Source organism: Rutidosis leptorrhynchoides, chromosome 3, assembly GCF_046630445.1.
Source record: "Rutidosis leptorrhynchoides isolate AG116_Rl617_1_P2 chromosome 3, CSIRO_AGI_Rlap_v1, whole genome shotgun sequence".
Lineage (NCBI taxonomy): Eukaryota > Viridiplantae > Streptophyta > Magnoliopsida > Asterales > Asteraceae > Rutidosis > Rutidosis leptorrhynchoides.
In genome coordinates this window covers 498,344,491-498,368,162 of record NC_092335.1, presented here as the reverse complement: position 1 = coordinate 498,368,162, position 23,672 = coordinate 498,344,491, and the positions used below count along the sequence as shown (strand labels likewise).

Here is a 23,672-nt window from a genome sequence, read left to right as displayed (position 1 = left end):
AGAAACGAAAGAGGTTAGCTGCAGGTGGTGATGGTGAGTCTTCCAAAAGGGCTCATATTGAGGGGGAGTTACAGGTTGAGGGGGAGAATAATGATAATGAAAGAACTGAAACTGAAGCTGAGGTTATTGAAACTGAAGTTGTTGATGCTGAAGTTGTTCCAATGGTTGAAGATGAGATTGTTGTTAGAGATGATGGTGATCAAGTTAGAGATGATGGTGATCAAGCAGTTTCTCAAGAAAATGTTGAAAATGTTCAAGTTGTGGTTGCAAATGTAAGTCAAATGGGTACAGGTGATGGTGTTGACACAGGTGAGGATGTACAAATGAATGTTGAAGAGTGTGGTGCTAGTGTTGATCAATCTGGTGTTCAAACCGATGTTGGTGAAAGTGGTACTCAAATCATAGTTGGTGGTCAAGAAAGTGTTCTTGATATTGCTGCTGCTCAAGAGAGGCTGAGGTCTTTGATGAATAAAAGGTTTAGGTTTAAAAGGTATGAAGGAGATGTTGTCAGTGTTGAGATTGTGAAGATTGAAACTGAGGTGAATTTGTTATTAACCATGACCCATTTGTCTGATAGAAGAATAAAGGTGAAAGTGAGTCATATTTTGAGACTTGGTTTTTGTGAATGGAGAGGGTTGGCTATTTGTATTCAAAGATGTGAGGGAGATAAGGAAATTGTTGATGAAGTGTTTAAGAAAGTTTGTAATTTAGTTCATCTTGTGTTTGAAGAAGGTTTTATTAGCTCGAAGGACTATGAAGTTTTCTGTAGTATGTTCAATTTGGAGATGAAAGAGAGAAGATTTAGAGGACATGTTGGTAGATACTCTGTTCCAGAACATTTGCAGTTCATTGATGAATGTTATGTTGAATATCTAGATGCTCTGATGATTAAAACGACTAGAAACCAAAGGATGCTGATTAGAGTAGAGCAGTTTGAAGGTGCTGACATTAACTTGTTGCTTGGACTGTTGACTAGGTGTACGAATGAACAGAATCATCCTTTTCGGGTTAAATTGTTGAAACATTTGGAAGGTAAGTTGTTTATGTTGAAGAGCATTAAGTCAATGAAGAGCAAATGTAGGTTGATCGAAAAAGAGCTTGCAAAACTGAAGAAGTAGAAAGGGTAGTTTTTGACATCATCAGATAGGGGGAGATTGTTGGAATAAGATCTGATGAGTCAAAATGTTTTGCAGGAAGTTAGAGTCTGGAAGTTAGAGTCTGGAGATGCAAGTTGCAGAATCTGTTTGTGTGAACGGTTTAATTACTTGGTAAAGAAGCTATGGGAATTCTGGAGATCTGGATAAATATTTAGAAGATCACGTTTTGATTTGATATTATCTCTAGAAGATAAACACTGATTTGTTTAGAATATTAATAAGTTTTAGTTTATCTTTTCCTATCTTTTAGTCAAGTAGTTTTGGAAACCAAATCTTGGAGATTTGGTTTAACCTTGTATAAATAGGGGTACGATGTTCATTGTATTTTGTATCTCTCAAGCACGATTACTTTGTCTTTCATATTATATATCATTCGTGTTCTCTCAATTTTGTTCATATAATTTGTATCTATTGTTTATTGAGAGTTTAGTGTTCATAATCAAGTTATTGTGAACTAATATATTTGGTAAGATTATGATTCTTTTAGCGAAATCAAATTTAATTAAATTTGGTGTTCTGGTTTCGTAATCTAAATTTGGTGTATTGGTTTCATAATCCAAATTAGGTTTTTGTCCAGTTTTGGGTTTTGTTCTCAAAAATATTTAAATACGGAGTACTTAAGGAATAAATTGACAAAGTCAAAAATAAAAAAGATTGACATTCCTAATGTATAATCAACGATTTGAGTAGATAAATGTTGAATATCATACATGTGGTTTTTTTTTCTTTTCTGCTTACACCACGTACAATGTACATGTCGGTGAATTTTGTACAAAGTTGTTTTTCATCTATTGACCTTGGCATTGCATGAACACAAGTAGTCGAAGATAAACTGAGAGCATAATGATTACGCACCAATTGATCTTGACATTGCAAGGACACCATGACCCCGATGCCCATTCCATTTATAACCTTGCCTCCAACCGCTTCAATTCTTGCATATTCATCTTCTCGGTTTGGTTATTGCAGTGTACTAACAAGATTTTAATTACACTTGTTACCTCTAATTTTCTTTAGTTATATGGTTAGATTTATGTAGTAGTTAAATCGAGAAGATTAATATGCAAGCATTGAAGTTGTTGGAAATAAGGTATACAATGGAATGAGCATCGTGCACTTGGTACTCTCGCAATGTCAAAATCAATTAGTACGTCTTTATTAAACGCTTTAATGAGTCAACCGATAAGGTTTTCCCTAAGGTTTGGTATGTCTTTGTTATACGGAGTACTTTTTATTATTTTAATTTATTGTAACATTATTACTATTACTATTTCTGACCATTGATTCTGTGTCCTTGCATATAATCGATTTCAGGGTAAGACTTATACGTAGTATGTTATAATAGTGTCTTGACTTTTAGTCAAATGGCTGAAGTACTCCTCATGATGACAAATTATTATACATATTATACAAGTAGACCATAATGATAACAAATATAAGCATTGTTTTATTTCATAATGTAATGTAATGTAACATCTCTAATATTTTTTTTGGAAAGTATAATTTGAAACAAGATTTAAAAGGGTCATCTCTAATTGATGTTTTCCCCTAACATTAATCTCAAGTTTCAAACACTTTTGACAGTTTTACCGTCCATGCCCCGTATAGGATTGGTGTGAGTTTCCTCCTAAGAATGCAGTTGGGGGGCGGGTATAGCAACTGGGTAGATAATCGCATGGGTGGTTAAATCCACCCGAGTGATCCCCAACTAACTGTTGTCCATAAAAAAAAATGACATCAAATATAAATGTGACAAACAAACATTTCAGATGCTACATTTTATTTCAATTATAATAGGTACAATAATAATAATAATACCTCACAAAGCCTTTGAAACTTGGAGGAACAATAGTAAGTAAAAACACATCAAAGAAGCCCTATTCTTACTACTACAAAAACATCTTCTAAAACATTTACATCAACAAACAAACATATCAACCCATATGAAAAACAAATGGGCTTTGCGGTTTTGGTTTTGTATACTGAACAGCAATAACATTGTACACTTTATCAGTTTTTGTCACTATGATCATCATCATGTTTTTGTCTTGAACTTTCTCTGTGCTTTCAAGTCTATAACAATAACCGTAATGTTATCTTTACTTCCTTTTTGAAGAGCTCGATTCGAGAGGCTTTCGGCAGCCGCTTGAGCTGCGGGATCGATTCCTTCGCCTCGTTCTTGTTGAAGATTCGTTACGCCGTTCTTTTTATGCCAAATGAGTATTCTTTTTCGAGCGATTTCACAAACTTCTTCGTTGCTCATTACGTCCCATAAACCGTCACTTGCAAGAATTAGACATTCGTCTTCTTTGGCTCGTGGAATGAACGTTACTTCGGGATCCGGGATGATCCACGGTTTCAAATATCTATCACCTGGGTCCCACCCACCACAATTTCACATCTTGTAAGAAATAATATACTATTTGTGGCATAATTTCCTATTTTGGTAAAATTTCATGAAAGTTACATGTAGAGATTTGCTGTTTTGACACATTTAGTTGTGAATGAGTTCGACTTGGGTCAAACTGAAAAGGAAACGGGTCAAATAGGTTATTAAGTTACCAGAAAGTGTACTTTTAGAGCAGTTACTGTAATCATGTTTTTAGTATTTATGATTAATAATGCATTATGTAATTTCTAAAATTACTAAGAAAGGCCCAACGGATTTTTGAATTTAAGTTATGTTGTATCTCTAACGGGTCAAATCAGTCAAACCAAACTATTAGTAAAATGGAAAAAGGTCGAAAGGTGCTAAATTTGTATTATGGCTGTATAACATTCTAATCCTTATTCAAACAGTAAAAATTGATTGTTATAATTCAAACATATGCTTGCGAATGAGTTTGGATAGGGTTATAATTCATCTGAATCGGGTCAAAGAGAAATTTAACTGAAAAGGAAATGGGTCAAACTGGTAAATATTGAGTTACATAAAGTGCATTTTTAGAGCAGTTACCGTAATCAAATGGTTTTTGTAAATCTAAATTGATGCATTTTAGATTTTTTTTAAAGAAACCACAAACGATTTATGAACAGGTCGATTTGGGTTATGTTGCATATATAATGGGTCAAATCGGGCAAATAATTTTTTGTCGCATAATTTCCTATTTTGGTAAATGTTCAAGAAAATTACATGTAGATATTGCAGTTTTGACAAATTTACTTACGAACAAGTTCGACTTGGGTTATAATTAACCGATCAAAGAGGAAACGGGGTCAAAAGGGTTATTAAGTTACAAAAAAGGTTCACCTTTAGAGCAGTTACTATAATCATATGTTTATTTTAAATCATAATGAATGCATTATTTAAATCTAAAAATCACTAAGAAAGGGCGAAAATTACTAAGGACAAAACTACTTAGGAAATTGAGTTATGTTGTATCTTCAATGGGTCAAACAAAAAGGAAAAGGTTCGAAAGGCGCTTAAAATTGTATTATGACTGCGTAAAACTTTCTAATCCTTATTCAAATAGTAAGAGTATTATTGTTATAATTTTTGTAATCATACACAATGAGTTAACTATTCTCCACATTCTAAAACGGACCAAAAGGTTTTAAGGTCAACTCGACCCAACCAGTTTTAACCCATACGAAGCAATACTTGTTTTGACCCAAATCATAGAATACCAACTAACTACTACCAGAAAGTTGGTTTTAATTCATTGACATGGCTAAAAAGGTCAAATATGACCCCTCATAAAAGTAGTCAGATCACGTACCAATAGATCTTGACATTGCAAGAACACCAAAAACACGATGCCCATTCCATTGTATAACCTTGCCTCCAGCCGCTTCAATCCTTGCATACTCATCTTCTCGATTCGGCTATTGAAGTTTACAACAACATATTAATATTATATTAATCACAATAACAATACAAGAATAAACTATAACACGGTACTTATTAAATAATGGTGACACATAAGAAAAGGTGTTTTTGATCTTATCTTACTTTATGGTCAACAGATAATGCCATGGCTTCTTTCCCTCGGCATAAAACCGCCCTCGAATCACCACAATTCGAAACTATTATATGGGAAGAACATATTAACGCAACAACAGCAGTGGACCCCACTGTTTCAGGAGCAACGGGATCAACATTTGCTTGTTTTCCTCCAATTTCATCGTCAACTTTAAGGAAACAGTTCACGAACGCTTTTTTCCACATATCTTGACAACTTTTATCACTATTATCAATTATACCATTCTCGTCACTATCACAACTTGCCATAACAGGTTCTAATTCCTCTCGTAAAGCAACATGAAGACGGGTACTACAGTAATTTGCAACCTGACCATAAGGTACGCGATATATCATTAAATTTACATACAAGTATGAAGATTGTCACGAATAATTTCATGTGAAAATCTTGACAAAAGTCAAATGTCATTGACCCATCTTGTATATTAGTTTCTTTTAGTTCAACAAACCTACTTACTACCCAAAGGAGGTGAATTGACTTCTGAAAGTCAAACATAGAACTAAAGATTTATCACTGAAACTAGACTTAATGGCAGCCTAATATACAAGAAATTATTAGAATCGGGAAGTCAAACATCATCCATCAGTTTTTTAAAATTAAAAAAAAAAAATGAAAAATATTCAAACTTCTTTATAACTAGAGGGTGTGCTTTGACTTTTGAGGTCCTACGATTCTACGAATGACTTCTTATTCATAACATCAATGTTGATACCATTAAATCCAACAATAACATGTTCCTAGTTGTAATATAGTTAAAAGTTATGAACTTTGCTACGAAAATCTTATAATCACACAAGAAGAATTATACAAACTTGGAAAGCAACTCGTTTGACCATAAAAGTCAAACTTGTATTTATAATCACATTTCAAATTGTCTTAGTAACAGAAAGATACCTGAGAACCACCATGCCCATCATAGACCCCAAAGAAATGGGTGGTCAAATGGCTAAGACTTTTGGTCAACAAGTCAACATCACGACCACCGGTCAACATTTGAATCGGAACCTTCAAGAATCTGGGCACGGTTGCAACCGCATCTTCCATTTCTGGCCTTCTTCCACATATAGACGTATATCCCCATAACGGTACACAATCCACTTCAAATACACTTCGAGCTACTGTCCCGACCCCACACGATACTTTTTCTGAAATGACGATTTTGTCCTCAACCTCAACCACACTAATACTCTTTTCATCTGATCCCAATGTACTAATCTCTGAAGTTACACTTTCGAACGCAATTATATCTTCAGCACATAAACTACTTGAATCACTCACCATTGAAAGTGTACACGAACTATCAAAGATTCGATCGCCTTCTAACGACATTAATTCATCTTCACTTTCTTGAAATCCATCATCTAAAGAATTATTATTATTATTATTATTATTATTATTATTATTATTATTACAATCTGCAACTGCAATTGAACTTGATTCTTCTGCCATAGTTTGTTGTATCCCTGATATTATAACAAGGGCGGTTTCCTCTAAAATCGGTGCTTTAGCGATCGAATTACCTAAATTTGATGGCACTACAACCGCCGAAATTATCTCCTCCATCAAAATCACTATCTTGATTGAATTTAGTCACACAAACTGTCATTGTTTGACTAATTCATCCCTTTATCTAAGTCCATACCATACCTATGAAATTATAACTAAACTCAATCAAACTGAATGATACAACAACTAAATTCAAATTGGTTGTTGGATCTAATAAACCAACAAAAACCCCAATTCCCAATACTAACTAAAATGGTCCCCAATTAACACAATCTTTACAACACTTCAAGATAACCCCACAAACAAAAATAAAATTTTCAAAACTCTAGACACTAAAAAGTTGGAAATCAACAAAATACAATATGGGTCATGTAGAAACCTATGAAAGAAAGTAAAAAAGTTTCAAGAATCACAAGAACAAACAATAAAGTTTTAACCTTTTTTGCACTTGAAACTTTTGGAGTTACCTTGATCCAAGGCAATTTATATCAACCTCTTATAATATCAACTATTACTATCATTATTATTATTATTATTCAACTTTCAACAATAAAAATTAACATTAACAACTACTCTAAAATAAGTGTTGTAATATCAGCAAACATGTTAAAGTTTTATTTTTTAAGTGTCGTTCTCACTTACCTAATAAAATCTTTAATGATGTAGTTGAAGAAACTTGTTCTTGTTCTTCAAAATCCCCATTCTTTTATCTGTCTTCATGATCTCTACAATTTTCTTTCAAGAAACCTACAAATTTTGAATCTTTTGAGGTAAATGTAATTGCCCACTTCTTGATTTTGGATATAGAAAAATTAAAAATGGGTAATTATAAAAAAATAAAAAATAAATGTATTTTTTTAATGGAAACGAGAAATTGAGCAGACAAATGACATAAGAAGGAAGCAGGTGTCACGAAACAATTAAAGAAAAGCACATTAAAGCATCTCCACACATTTTTTGTTTTTTAATTTCTCTTTTTGTATTCACCAATAGAAGCCCTCCATGTCCCCTGCAAAGCATCATTCATTTTTAATCAAATATATTTTTTCTAATTTGGGCAATAAATGATGATTTTTTAGATTTCAGCCAACCATAATTAAAGAGGGGTCGGGGTTTTATAACTTTACAATATATTATAGTAGTTGGAAAATTGTTTTATAGAATATATATGTTTTCTAAAATTGTATTTTCAATGATTTTAAAAATCCATGATATAAATGATTTATTATTAACAATTTCAAAGCAGCACTGTTTAAATAATTGAAGTCTTGATATCTTCATAAGAGTTTTTAAGTCTTTGATACTTTTTTTTTTTTTTTTGAAAGGCAAGTATTTTTATTAAATTAAAAAGAAGCACGATACAAAATCTAGCAAGAAGCTAGACCTCACGCAAACACACAATTAACACGAACGAAAGTAACAGAGACTCGAATACAATCACAAGACACAAAATCGACTCTTCGCGACTATCTATTAAAAAACTACGAATCCGAATCCGAATCCGATCACGAAATATATCTTGAATTTCAAACCTCAACAAAAATATATCTTGAAGTTATCTAAAATTAGTCGAAAACGATCACGAAATATATTAGTTGGACCGCGTACATCTGAGATAAAATGTTCGTTTTCTACAGATAACTTAAATAGATAAAATCTTTTCCGATAAGCGGAGTATGATTTATCATAAAACAAGGTTAACATTATAGAAGAACAACAACAATCATAATAATAATAATAATAATAATAATAATAATAATAATAATAATAATAATAATAATAATAATAATAATTTTAACAACCCGTCCTAATCCTCCTGGACGAAGTCATCAACATTTGGTTCCATCGCGAGGTGATGTCCTAAATATGCCATGAATAACTCCATGTAATATCTTTAAAATGAGCAAATGCAGAGCGGAAGATTTCTTTCATACCTGAGAATAAACATGCTTAAAAGTGTCAACCAAAAGGTTGATGAGTTCATAGGTTTATCATAACAATCATTCCAATATATTAATAGACCACAAGATTTCCGTTTATAAATATATGTACACTCGCAAGTGTATAAAACCGTTATGCTTATGTTGAGACCTCGGTAACCAACCTTAACAATAATATAATAAGTCATCTTCGCAAAGATGGATATGTACACTCGCAAGTGTATAAATAATCCTCGAAGTACTAAACATCCGCCCACTAGCTCTTATGTCTAGTGTAGCCTACAGGATGGGGGTGTTAAGCCCGATAGATCTATCTTTAGGATTCTAGCTTACATGCTCTTATAACATATAACTAAATTACCTAGCACATCAATCCGCAGAATATCATTTTTAATCACTTGTCTCTATTTCGTAAAGCATTTATAAAAGCAGCGCATGTATTCTCAGCCCAAAAATATATATTGCAAAAGCAATTAGAAAGGGAGCAAATGAAACTCACCATACTGTATTTTGTAGTAAAAATACATATAACGACATTGAACAACTAAACAATGCAGGGTTGGCCTTGGATTCACGAACATATATCATTTGTATATATATTAATACACATAATCGTAATCGAATAAGTTTATATATATATGATTTACTAATTATATCATTTTTATATTCATATAATATATATATGTCTCATATATTCATTTTGTATATAAAACTGGTAACTCTGTTATGTTATATGTTTTAAATATATCTTTATATATATATATATATATATATATATATATATATATATATATATATATATATATATATATATATATATCATTTGTTTGTTAAAAATAGCATTTATAGTAATACTAAAATAATGTTTGTAATGATAAAATAATGATAACACTTAATATTAATAATAATATTTATGATTCCATTAATGATGTTAATAATGATAATAATACTTATAACAATAATAATAATGATAATACTAATAATAATAATAATAATCATAATAATGGCAATAATAATAATAATAATAATAATAATAATAATAATAATAATAATAATAATAATAATAATTATAGATAAAATAAAAGTGTGTACTCCTTCATAAGCTTTTTGTAAAAAGAAAAGCCCTAGACCGGGCTCGAACCCGTGACCCCTCGCTCACCCGAACACTCACTAAACCATCCTTCTGCTCGTTCTTTTCTGATTAAACCTATATTCTAAATACATTTATCCCGTTTTATTTTGTGTCTCATAGTCTTCTTCTTCTTCAAAATTAAATCGAAGATGGACCATTTGTTACAACGTTTTAAGGATTGAAAGTAGGATTGATTAACAACAGAACCGACTCTCATAGCTTGATTAAATCAATTTAAACATAATAAAAGGAAATTTGGCTGTAACATACTATCATGAACTCGTTTGAACTCATACATCAATCTCAGTTTCTGTGATGTTTTAGATCACGCCTTCTAAATGAAAAAGGTTTCAAATCTTCTTTATGAACTGTCTGGATCATCAATTGACCTTAAAACATCGAATTAAATTCGAATTTAGCGATGAACAATTTCATTGACTTTTTGAAACAAAGTTTGACTTCTCAAATTAAGATTCAATAAGAGAAATTAGATCGTGAATCTTTGCAGCTAGCTTGATTAGAAGATTTAAAACATTACTGCATTTACAGTTTTTGAAATTTGATTCGAAAATGTAGCTTTTGAATTTGAATTTCACGTACAGGGTACCTGCAGTGTTCTTCGACTTTTTCTGTTGAAATTTGATTAAATAAAAAGCTGTAAAGGGTTCTTGTAATTGATAAATGATAATGTGAGGTTGGATGATATCAATTACAACTGGATTCGTTGGTTTTATCCCTCAAATTGAGTCGACAGAAATATTCCTCAAGGACAGAAAATAAAATTATAAAAATAAAAGAGGAATACGATTGATAACCGATTTTGTTTTATTTCTGTGATGGAATCCGATCTTGCAACCAGTTAAGGGAGAGCATACAAAATTGGATTACAGTTTGAGAGTGATGTCCAACTGAATTTGGACGAGTTCTCTTGATTTTATATATATAATATATAATTAATATTAATAATTATTGAATATAATTATATAAATAATAATAATAATAATAATACTTTTAATATATTTAGTAAAATTTATAATAATAATATTAATAAAATAATACTATTACTATTAAATATAGTGATAAGATCATGAAAATGATAAATTTTAAATAATAATAATTAATAATATTAATAATTATATTAATAAAAATAATGATTTTTAATGATAATAGTAATAATAGATGATAAAAATAATAATAACAAACTATATATATCATATTTATATCTATATACTATATATTGAGAATAATAACATTAATGCTAATATTATTTTTAATTTCTAATATTAATAATAATAATAATAATAATAATAATAATAATGAAAGTAATGATAATAATAATAATAAATTATGTTATAACTTGTAGTCATATCTACATATAATACTTGTGAATTATTCTTATTACAATACTCATATATTACGTCAATTTACCATTGTTATATAAAATTATTTGTTATTAACTTTGTTAAGTAAATAAAACGAGTATTCTTAAATAATGTATTCAAAGATTTATAACTATATATATATATATATATATTTTTTAAAATACTATATATATATATATATATATATATATATATATATATATATATATATATATATATATATATATATTCGTGAATCGTCAGGACTAGCCAAAGGTTAATTGATTGCATAACAACAATTCAGAATTTTTAAATTCAGTTAATTAGACTTTGCTTCTCGTGTCGAAATCAAATAAAGATTAGGTTTAAATTTGATCGAAATTTCCGGGTCGTCACAATAATAATAATAATAATAACAGTATTAATAATAATAATCTATGTACATTATATAAAGCGCGTGACAATAATCCTACGTGTCACCTCCTGATTAATTCTGCCACGTGTCACTTTAACAACTTTTATTAGTTTTTTGTTTTTTAAAATAATAATATATTAGATAGTTGTGTAATATTAAATTAAATTTATTATGATTATGATATGATAATACGATATTAGTGGCTAGCTCTATTGAACATAAAGAGATATTATTCGCAGTATATCATTAATCATTAATAAAATTTGTTATTGTTATTTGTGGAAGCATATAATAAATAGAATATCGATTTATTTTTTGAGTTCATTACTTTTCTTTTATATTATTTTTCAGGAAAAACAGCAACTTAAATATGAAAATTATTATTATTAATTTTTAAAATTTTAATCATATATTATCGCCTTTATAAGTTGTAATTGACTTATAAAATACAAACCTAACAAATTTCCCTTACAAACTATAACAACCTTCATCCAAGCGAATAAACTTATAAACTTATTAATTTAAATAAAAGTTAAGTATATAATTTAATTTAAATAAACAATGAAATATTTATATCAAATATAAAATAAGATATTTAATAAACTTAAGTATATCAATTTTTTTTACATTTGCAACACGAATTTTAACGGATGGGCTCATAAACGTATAACAATTTTTAATGTTATCAATAATAAAGGGTTTATTCACAGTAATTGTATTATACATTTGATCAATATAATTAGTAATTTTAAAAGTAATTTATATAAATTCTGTGCAACGCACGGGCTCATAAAATTAGTAATAATAATATATTAATGATTTATCAAATGTGGTTATAGAGCGTTTGAAAACATCAAACTATTAGTAAAATGTTAAAAAATGTAGAATGACGGTAAGATAATATTTAAAATGGTAGTAGTATCTTTTATGGTCATAGTAAAAACTACTCCGTATATCATGATTGTAGCTGAGAATTGATATAAAGCTGTAATGTAATATTCTAATATTCTAGTTTTAACGAATATTATATTTGATATTGTTTATATATAGGAATATACGTAATGTATTCGAGGAAAGAGAGCAAATGATTATTTTGCATTTTTCTTGTGGTGAAAAATTGTTGTGAGTGACGTGTCGTGAATAAAATATCATATCCCACAATGATAAAAGGAACTGCACTAAATTATTCGACTTTAGTTTATTTTTAATTAACTAATTAGTACATGTATATTCAATAAAGTGTTATTTTCATTCCTAGTTACTATTTATAATAGATTTATAAAAAATACTTAACAAGTAGATATATATTTTTGGAAATGCAAAACGATAACTAATTGTAATTTTTTTTTTATTTTTTTTGAAAGGCAAGAAGGTTTTATTATTAAAAAGTAACAATACACGAAATAAAACTAGCAAGGAACTAGACAATACACGATGCAACGCGCAACCGCATAATTAGAACGCACACACAAACAAAAACTCGAAACTATAGTAGACACACAATCACGAGGACATTATACGAGTATTTAGCAAGACTCTAAAAGTTGCGAGAGGAATTATTAATTGGGGTCTTGAAATCACTACTCGGTGAGACTAATGAAATGTTAACCAACATTGACATTTACGAATTTTATGTATAAAATTTAAATGACTTACAAATTTTGCATAATCGGCTTAGGGTGCGTTTGGACGAAGCTAGTTGGAGCAAAATCTTATTTTTAAAACTGGTAGCTGAAGCTTATTTGTATTATTTATGGGGGATGATTCTAACACACCATTTTTTGATCCTCACACACCTATTTTAACCTTTTACTCTTCTAATAATACTCCATTTCTTTAAATTGGTGTGTGAGGATCAAAAAAGTGTGTGTGAGAATCATCCCCAATTATTTATAAGTGTTTGGTAAAATATCTGAAAGTATTTTTCAGTTGATAAGCTCTAATTCTTTCAAAAGGTACTATGGGTATGTTTGGACGAAAGTAGCTGGAGTTGGAACTTATAGCTGGAGATGAAGTTTAATTTTAAAGCCGAAAGCTGGAAATTGTTATTTTTCATAATGTGTGGTAAGGTAATTGAAACCGGAGCTTATGTGTGTAAATTGACTAGAAAATGACAATAATAACAATAATAATAATAATATATAATTATGTGAAAGATAATTATGTGAAGTATCATCTCATAAGCCAGGAACTTATTTTTTAAGCTAGTTAGGAAGAGCTTAATTTTTGAACTCTACTCTTTTTCATAAGCTCTTCATTTTTATTACCAAACCAAGCTTAAAATTCATAAAGACCTTAAAATAATAAGCTCTACATTTTTAGGCTCTCTTAAGCTCTAAAATTGTGTCATCTAAACCCACCCTATGAGGAGTTTATTTTTTAAGAACTTATGATTTTCATAAATTCTATTTTTATGTTTATCAAACGAAACTTATTACTTGAAGCTTATTAAAATCTCAACTTCAAACTCCTATAAGTTCCAAAAAGCTAGTGCGCTAAACACAATAACACAACCTTGATCACCATAGCCCACCATTAATATTTAGTCATTTAGTTTAGTTTATAAGAATTTTATAATAAATAAAATATATGATACAAATAGTACTCATTCAATAAGGAAAGTGATAGTGTACCCCATCTTTTAAACATGTGCAAAGCTAGAAAACCGAAGATAACGGTCGGAGCAAGGGATTCACAAAGGTATCCCGCTTACCAAGATCAAAGACATAAGGTTAAGTCACGGGGTTGCCTAAGTTAAAGGCAAGAGATGAGCGGGATAACCACTTTCAAATCTTACCACTTAGGTGACAAAAGAGGAATGAACCAACAATGCTTTTTAACCACCTGAATCTCCACAATCGACGAAAGAAAAAGTCAATTGGATCCTTCTATGACTACATTGGAGACCGATTAAAGCATTGAAAGCTGGAAAAATCCTAAAAAATGTCATATGAAGCAGAAGATATGATCCCTGAACAAAACACACTCTCAACTATAACCATATTCATCACACACAATCCACAATGATGCATCTTCTTATCTTGGTGGCATAAAGTGAGCTCACTACCTTCGGGAAATCGTCAACAAACATATTTCATCATTCCACACACCCGATTTATTATTAATAGTGATCGAATCAACTTCACCATATTCTAACTATAAGGAATACATAAAGTACACAAACAGCAAGTTACGTGCTTAAAGAAAATTATTTCCAATGCAATACAAGAAGTGAACGCAAGTATATAAAAGCGGTAAAAAAGATTAAAACTTGTCTTTATAAAACATGACTACTATTATTATTAGTTTTTAATTACTTTATTATTTTAACAATAAGTTCATTAAATTTTTGTGTGTATATAAGTGGTAGGTCACACGTCATTGGCAACGACAATAACCTGGTTGGTGTTGTTTCCTTTGTGCCATACACGTGGTATGGGTTTTTCGGCTTCTCTTTATTTTATAATTTATTCTATTATTTTATTGACTCCGTATATTTTATTTTATTCTTTTATTATCATACAAATTATTATTATATTATTATTATATTATTCTGTATCAGGCTATAAAGTACGTAAAAAAGTTAATTGAACATAAAATGTACCAGTATATATTTTAACATGATTGTCGTTTTCAAAAAAGTGCTGTAAATTTATGTATTATAAGTTAGGTACATTGTAACGAATCAAAAAAGATGAAACACGCAAATCCACTAAAATAAATCAATGACACAAACAAAAATTTCTAATGGAGATACCCTAAAGTTCTAACCCTGAATTAAACCAAATACCTAATCATCTAACAAATCTTCATTAGAACACACAACATACAAGTCATGGATGGCTAGATTTATAACATTTTTTTTTTTTTTTTTTTTTTTAAAAGCAGGCAGAATAAATATATATACCAACAAAAATACAAAGACCATAATGAGCATCATCGAAGGCTAATGTCTAAACCTATACATTACTATATTTGCCTCGAGATGTATACTATATACAGGTAGCCAAATTGGCATTGACACCCCGAAACATTACATTTAAATGGAAAAAGAAAGTGGAAAAAAAGGAGGAAAACTAATACTTCAGCCTACCCCCGTTCTACTATTTCGGGTACCAACGTAGAATTCCGGGATCAACATCCATTGGTGCCAATCAATTGAAATCTTTTTAATGCGTTTAGAGATCCAACGCAAGCTAGTAGCTTGTACCTCGGAGAGTATAGAAACGTTACTCCACTCCTTGCCTTTGAAAATCTTGCTATTCATTGAGTTCCATAGAATGTAACAACACACCCATTTAACACCTTCCCAAATTGAGTTGCCAAACTTTGAAAAAGATGAGAAGATTGAGTCGTTAGCTAGTGGATTTAAATCGTTTAGATTATCGACCGGTATGTTCCACCATCGTAGGAAACTTTTCCAGAAATCAATAACCATCTTGCACTTAATCAGTGAGTGTTCCACGGTTTCGATTTCATCTCCACATAGTGGGCATAACACGGTGTCTAAATCTATCCCCCGTTTATCGAGTTCCGAGCGTATTGGTAGTCGTTTTAACTTGGCCCTCCAAACGAAAATAACTACCTTTTGGGGAATTGATTTGTTCCGAATAGTTTCCGTGACTGAGTTACCTGGATGTAGCCTCTTCCCGTCGATCAAAACCGTGAGCGCTTTTGTTGAAAAAGACCCGTCTGCTGCCAAGTTCCATTTTATCTTATCTTCTGATGTTGAATCCAAATGAATCTGATCGAGCAGGTTGGTTAGAACAGAAAAGTCAGATGTGGCTCGACCTCTAGGTTCCCTAATCCATTGCCAATTGTATGTTCTTGAGTTGTCTTCTTGCTTGATCCTTTCCTGCACGCTGAAATTTTTGTTTCTTTCGAGGGCGAAAAGTCTGCTAAATTGATCCTTTAAAGTCGTGTTGCCAGCCCAAATGTCCGACCAAAAAATAATAGAACTTCCACTTCCAATTTCTTTAACGAAGGAGCTCGAAAATTCGATCCCCATGTTGTCGATCATAGAACCTGCTTTGATTATATTTGCCCATGTAGAACTGCTACACAACAATTGAAAAGAATTAGAATCCCCAAACCCCCCACCCGACCCGTAAATGCTCGAGATAACTTTAGCCCAAAAAGATGAATGGAACACACACAAACTTAATTCAAATAATACTAGTACTATTCACACAAACACAAATTGTTAGGAAGAGAGGATCGCCTGGACGTTGGGAGATATAAATTTGAGAGAAAATAACTCTATTACTCCCAAGAATAGATTACACGAGTATTTACAAAACTCACAAAAACTCTCAAACTCACACACACTATCTAGGTTGTGATTACTCTTCTCTGAGTGATTTTTGGGATGATTTACAATTGAAGTTTCAACCTCTATTTATACTAAAACTTTGGTGGCGGTGGAATGGTGTGAACGAGGAAGGTGTCGCGTGAACGGAGAAGGTGGGCGGCCGTCATCGTGTTCATCTTTGCTTCTTCTACATGATGTTCAAAGAAGGCTACTTTGAACATCTAGAAGGTGGGCTTCTAGATTGTATGCTGGAAACCATCAATTCTCCCCCTCCAGCTGAATCCACGGACATTCCTGTTATGTCTCTGTATAACTCTAATTTCTCTCGAGTCACCACTTTTGTCAACATATCCGCAGGATTCTCCTTTGTATGGATCTTCACTAGCCTCAACAGTTGTCGATCAATTACCTCGCGTATTCAATGATAGCGAATATCAATATGTTTTGTACGGGAATGGTACATGGAGTTCTTGCTCAAATCTAGAGCACTCTGACTGTCACAATATACCTTGTACTCCTTTTGCTTTATTCCAAATTCTTGAAGATAACGCTTTAACCATGAAATGTCCCGTTCATATTAATTATAAACGTTCCATATTAATTGATTTCGTTACGAGGATTTGACCTCTATATGAGACCTTTTTTCAAAGACTGCATTCGTTTTTAAAAACAAACTATAACCTTTATTTTATTTTATCGACAAGATTAAAAGGTGTGACAACCCGGAAATTTCCAACAATCTTTATATGTTTCCGACACGATAAGCAATATTTGTTAAGTTAAATTTCAAGAATTTTAAACTATGTTCATACATTCATTCAACCTCGACCAAGTTCCAACGATTCACGAACCATTAAACGAATATGATTATATATGTATACGTGTATATATGTTATAACTTGAAACGTAAACAAAATATTAGATTAAATACTTTATATGATTGTATCTGTTTCAAAATGTTTATCAATGGAATTAGAAGATAAGATCAAATGATTGAATTATCAGATATATTGAATTATGATTACAAGTCTCTGTTGAAAGGCCCACGTTGATTTGAGAAATCTTTCTATTTTAACAATATTCGGAAAATGGTAAAGTGATTTATAAATAAGAACAAATTGTCAATCATTGAGAACTAGACAAAGGATAGTGGAAGATTGAATCTCATAAAGACTCGATTGATCTATTTAGTTTCAAACGTACAAAAACGTTTTCAGTTTAAAAAGAACTTTATTATTAAAACGTATATAACTTTTATAAATATCTAGAACCACTTTTGACAACTCATTACTTAACTAGTATGATAAAGATAACGATATTTATATTTTATTTTATTAAATATATATAATGATTTAAATTAATATTATATATATTTATACGCGTATTATACGTACATAGTTTTATACTTTTACTATACTTAAACTTTACCTTTACTTTATTTTTACTTTACTTTAACTTTAATAATTCACTTTAATAATTCATACTTTAATAATTCACTTTAATAATTCATACTTTAATAATTCACTTTAATAATTCATACTTTAATAATTCACTTTAATAATTCATACTTTAATAATTCACTTTAATAATTCATACTTTAATAATTTACTTTAATAATTCAAAAATCTATTGTAAATAGAATTCAATAGGTTTCATTATTTCATAGAAACTTGAAAATATTTTTCTCTAAAGTCTCTCAATCGATTTACATATATATATTTACTCCGTATTATTTCAAGATATTATTAGTATACATAAAATATTACGACGGAGTGCTGTCCGAGTGATTTCGAAATTGTTTTTCGAGTAGGATAGGATTAAGGAAATTATGGGTTATAGCTATGGAGGTGATTGAGTATGGTTCATGGGTATGCTCGTGAGGTCAATATAGTGTTTATCATTTCCGTTGCGTCTACGTACCTTTCCTGCAATATTGAATCTCAATATTGATACGTGAGTACTCATAATTTAACTTTTACATACTAATAGTGTATCCCTGACTAGTGCTCGAGTATTTAGGATTATGCATGCTTGTACTTTTGATATTGCCCTTAGACAGGTTAGGTTGAATCTTGAATTAGTTACACTTGCGGTTGAAATAAGGTATAAGATATGCACGTCCTTGGAAAGCTAGCGAAAAATTAAGAACTTTTCCTTTAGATATCGAATGGTTTCGATGAACGGATTAGAAGTTATAATCAATTGAATTTTTGATATTTTTATTAAAAATGATTATTATTATTATCGACGTTTTTATCGTCGTTCTAGTTTTATCTTATTATTATCATTATTATTATCTTTATCAATAAAAGGGATTTATCATTAAAAATTATTATTTTTTTTATTACTATCGTTATTATCGTTAAAGTTATAATTAGTATTATTATTATTATCCAATTATTATTATTATTATTATTATTATTATTATTATTATTATTATTATTATTATTATTATTATTATTATTATTATTGGTATTATTATTATTATTATTATCATTATTAATATATATATATCATTATTTAAAAATGGTTATTGTTATTGTTATTATTATTATTACTATATTATCATTAAGATAATTATTAGTATTATCGTTAATAATGTTATAGTAACTATCATTATTAATATTAGTGTAATTAAAACAAATATTTGTAACACCTAATTTTTTTGATTACTATTATTATCATTATTATGAACATGATATAAAAGACGATTAAAAGCTATTAAACGAAACGATTAGGAAATAATGAGTAAGAGTATCATGATGAAATTAAAATATTATAAGATATTGATTTAGATAAAATTATCGTTCTTATTATTTTTATCATTACTATTATTATTAAAAGTAACGTTAGTATTAAAACTATCATTTTAACAAAAATTATCATTTTAATAGAAATGTCATTGTTACTATAAAATATCATTATTATTATTATTTTAAATAGAATTATTATTTTAAAGATAATATTAAAAATTATCGTAAATATTAAAGTTATCATAATTAGAATTATCGTTTTATCATAATGTCATCTTAGTAATTATAAATATTGATATTTTTATAATAATAATTATTATTACAAAATAATACAACTTTTACTTACTTTCATTATAGATATTATTTTATCAAATAAATATGTGATATAAACATATTTTACTACGTGTAATAACTTACTTTAATAATACCTATCATATTATCTTTATGATATTAAATGAACTCTATAAATTTTATTACTTAATATATATAAAAGTATATTTTATTATATAAATTTAATATAAAATTTTATTTATTAATAAATAAATTATATTATTTACTCTAATAAATCTTTTAAAAATATTTAAAAATATAAAACGATGATATTTAAACTATATATTAATAATGTATAGATTTTTGGAAATTATTTTGAGTCAAATTTACTTTTGTTGACTTTTGCATATTAGTCTCGAGCATTAGGATTGTGGTACACTATGACTTGACCTAATTTGTTAGAAAAATATTGACCAACACATAAATATATATAATTAATTTAGGTTCGTGAATCCGAGGCCAACCTTGCACTTGTTCAATGACGTTATATGTATTTTTACTACGAAATACAGTATGGTGAGTTTCATTTGCCTTTTTACCCTTTATATTTTTGGGACTGAGAATACATGCGCTTTTATAAATGTTTGACGAAATAGACACAAGTAATTGAAACTACATTCTATGGTTGAATTATCGAAATCGAATATGCCCCTTTTTATTAAAGTCTGGTAATCTAAGAATTAGGGAACATACACTCTAATTGACGCGAATCCTAAAGATAGATCTATTGGGCCTAACAAACCCCATCCAAAGTACCGGATGCTTTAGTACTTCGAAATTTATATCATGTCCGAAGGAAGATCCCGGAATGATAGGGGATATTCTTATATGTATCTAGTTAATGTCGGTTACCAGGTGTTCACCATATGAATGATTATTTTTGTCTCTATGCATGGGACGTATATTTATGAGAACTGGAAATGAAATTCTTGTGGTCTATTAAAATGATGGAAATAAATGATTATGATAAACTAATGAACTCACCAACCTTTTGGTTGACACTTTAAAGCATGTTTATTCTCAGGTGTTAAAGAAATCTTCCGCTGTGCATTTGCTCATTTTAAAGATATTACTTGGAGTCTTTCATAGCATATTTCGAAGAAAGTTGCATTCGAGTCATTGAGTTCATCAAAGATTATTATTAAATCAATTTATAGTTAGATAGTGGATATTATGAAATGGTATGCATGCCTATCAATTTTCGATGTAAAGAAAGATTGTCTTTTAAAAACGAATGCAATGTTTGTAAAATGTATCATATAGTGGTCAAATACCTCGCAATGTAATCAACTATTGTGAATCGTTTATAATGTATATGAACGGGTCCTTTCAGTTGGTATCATAGTGGTGGTCTTAGCGAACCAGGTCTGCATTAGTGTGTCTAACTGATAAGTCGTTAGGATGCATTAGTGAGTCTGGACTTCGACCGTGTCTACATGTCAAAATTTTTGCTTATCATTTCTAGTCGGAAATCATCTGCTTATCATCTTTAGGAAATTACTTTCTTATCATTATTAGTCTAAACACGTCTTGCTACATTAATTGCATGAGTAGTGTATAGACAAAATTCATATCTTAGCGTATCTGCTAAATCATATCTTATCTTATCTATTACTTTAAACTTTGTCTGACATATTCCGTAAATTCCTCCGTAATCTACGAAATCTTTTTCTCTATATATATATAGATATTCTATGTAATTAGAATACCATTCGATAGCCGAAAAATCATTTCATATCGAAAAATCCTTTATTCAATCGTACGAAATGGAATTCGTCATTAGTTCAAGTTCCTCAGATTATTAAATGAAATCCCACTCAAGCTTCGAAAGCAGTGTGACCGGAATGGATTAACCAATCAGTCATCACCTATTCTGGATGAATTGAGGATGGGTTCGTAGTCTCCTAAATCATTGTAGACAAGAAGAAGGTGATCCCTTCCATCCACCACATTGTCCTTTTGACGAAGAACCTGAAGCACTTACCGGCGAACCTGTCCGAAACACTATTTTCTCTCTCATTTCCAGAGTATCTCGTCACGATTATATACTACATCAAATTCTAGATTTTATTTATCCACTTATCCGAACCGACAATCATCCCGGTGTAATAGAAGAAGTCAACGAGCTTCGCGTTCGGGTAGTGGCTTTGGAGAATATGGTGCAAAGGTTACAAACACCAGCAGCAGCACCAGCAGCATAATCAGTATCACCAACATCAACGTCAACAGTACCATTACCACCCCCAACCACAACCGCGTCGTAAACCTCAACTCCACAATCTGTCCCACGAGTATCAAGGTCATACGTCCTATAAATAACATGGAAGACCAACAACAACAAACGATGAAGTATTAATTCATGACTTCATCGGAGAAATATTTTACGGTGATTATGTAATCTCTAAAATTTTAGGGATTACTTATTCTAGATCTAACCATAAACCAGATGAGTGGACTGAAATGATAAAAGAAATCCTGACCAGAATGGTGCACGATTTACAAGCTAAACTTGCTTTACCAACAGCATCAACAGTACCGTCAGTGTTACCAGCATCGTCAGTACAGTCAACATCCGAATCAACAACACCGATAACATCACAAACTCCGTCAGTTCAAGAATCACTGTGGACATCATTACGAATCAATAACGTGTATATTGTATCAACGAGTTATGAATAATTAACTCATTCCCTCTGAAGAAATTATATGTATATATATATATATATATATATATATATATATATATATATATATATATATATATATATATATATATATATTGAAATAAATCTTTCCGTGCTAAGCTATTGTGTGTGAATCTTAACTACTCGGTTAATTCATATTACAAATATGCAATAATGTATGTCCTTCGGCCGCAACTTAACCAGCGTTAACTACAATCTTTGTCGCAATTCAACAAATTCCAATTCATAATAAATCAAGTATATATTTGATTTTACACTTTCATCATCGATGTACCCGAAATATTTCAGATAACATCATTCGTACTTTGCGAAATTCACAAGAATTCCACGAACAGAACATCAAACGAAGTATTGATTCATAATTTCAATGTCATTAAAGAAATACTGCGTAAGAGTTATGTACTTTTTAAAGCCTTTAGGGATTATTCAATTCTAGTTTCAACCGTAAATCAAATGAGTTTAATTTAACATTAACTCATTAAATCTATGTTACATCTGAAGAAAATATACATATATATATTTTCATAAAGACTGTAATAAAATTCTTTTGTACAAAATATTAATTGTGAATTTTTTTTTAACAGGTAGGTAATACCCGAGAGATATATAAATTCACAATTAATATGTTACATTCTTCGAATTTGATTCAGCAAATCATCCATTATACTCCCTACTTTCACAACAATATACATTCTTTTATAGAAATCAAAACAACCATACTCATTCAAAATTTAATTACATATTCTGATTTTGAAATCTCAAAATTCAACTTGAGATATGACCAAAATCATCACTCTTAGATCCTTACATCTTTCACAAGCTATATTTTGACTTCAAAACTGTGTTAGAACATCAAATGTATGTTAACGATTACAATCTGTGTTCAAACCCTTCGAAAATTTCTGAAGACACTTCGAATGATGAGCAATCGAGATGATGATCCAACCACATGTTACCCACAGTTATGTACCTGAAAAACTCTTGAAAACAAAGTAAAAGTTTAAACAACGTATCCGCGTCAGATTCTTTGGTATTTATTAGCAAAAATAACTTTGCGACTCCTATTCAAAGTAGCCAGT

At 30.0% G+C, this 23,672-nt stretch overlaps 2 protein-coding genes across 3 annotated transcripts; both read right to left on the bottom strand.

The window, feature by feature from the left end:
- Nucleotides 1-2,931: 2,931 nt before the first annotated feature.
- LOC139898224 (protein phosphatase 2C 53-like) lies at nucleotides 2,932-7,458 on the bottom strand. Of its 2 annotated transcripts, XM_071880953.1 has the most exons (5): nucleotides 7,289-7,458; nucleotides 6,035-6,787; nucleotides 5,110-5,448; nucleotides 4,877-4,982; nucleotides 2,932-3,530 (listed from the first exon to the last, which is right to left on the bottom strand). In XM_071880953.1, the coding sequence occupies exons 2-5, from the start codon at nucleotides 6,701-6,703 to the stop codon at nucleotides 3,193-3,195; spliced, it is 1,452 nt and encodes a 483-aa protein (XP_071737054.1). In that variant the 5' UTR covers nucleotides 6,704-6,787; nucleotides 7,289-7,458; the 3' UTR covers nucleotides 2,932-3,192. The 2 variants fall into 2 exon arrangements, with proteins under 2 accessions (XP_071737054.1, XP_071737055.1); XM_071880954.1 differs by lacking the exon at nucleotides 7,289-7,458 and having other exon boundaries at nucleotides 6,035-6,988.
- An 8,120-nt stretch (nucleotides 7,459-15,578) lies between these two features.
- On the bottom strand, nucleotides 15,579-16,502 carry LOC139901794 (uncharacterized). Its single transcript, XM_071884471.1, has one exon. It carries the CDS (start codon nucleotides 16,500-16,502, stop codon nucleotides 15,579-15,581), a length of 924 nt encoding a protein of 307 aa, XP_071740572.1.
- Nucleotides 16,503-23,672: the final 7,170 nt, after the last annotated feature.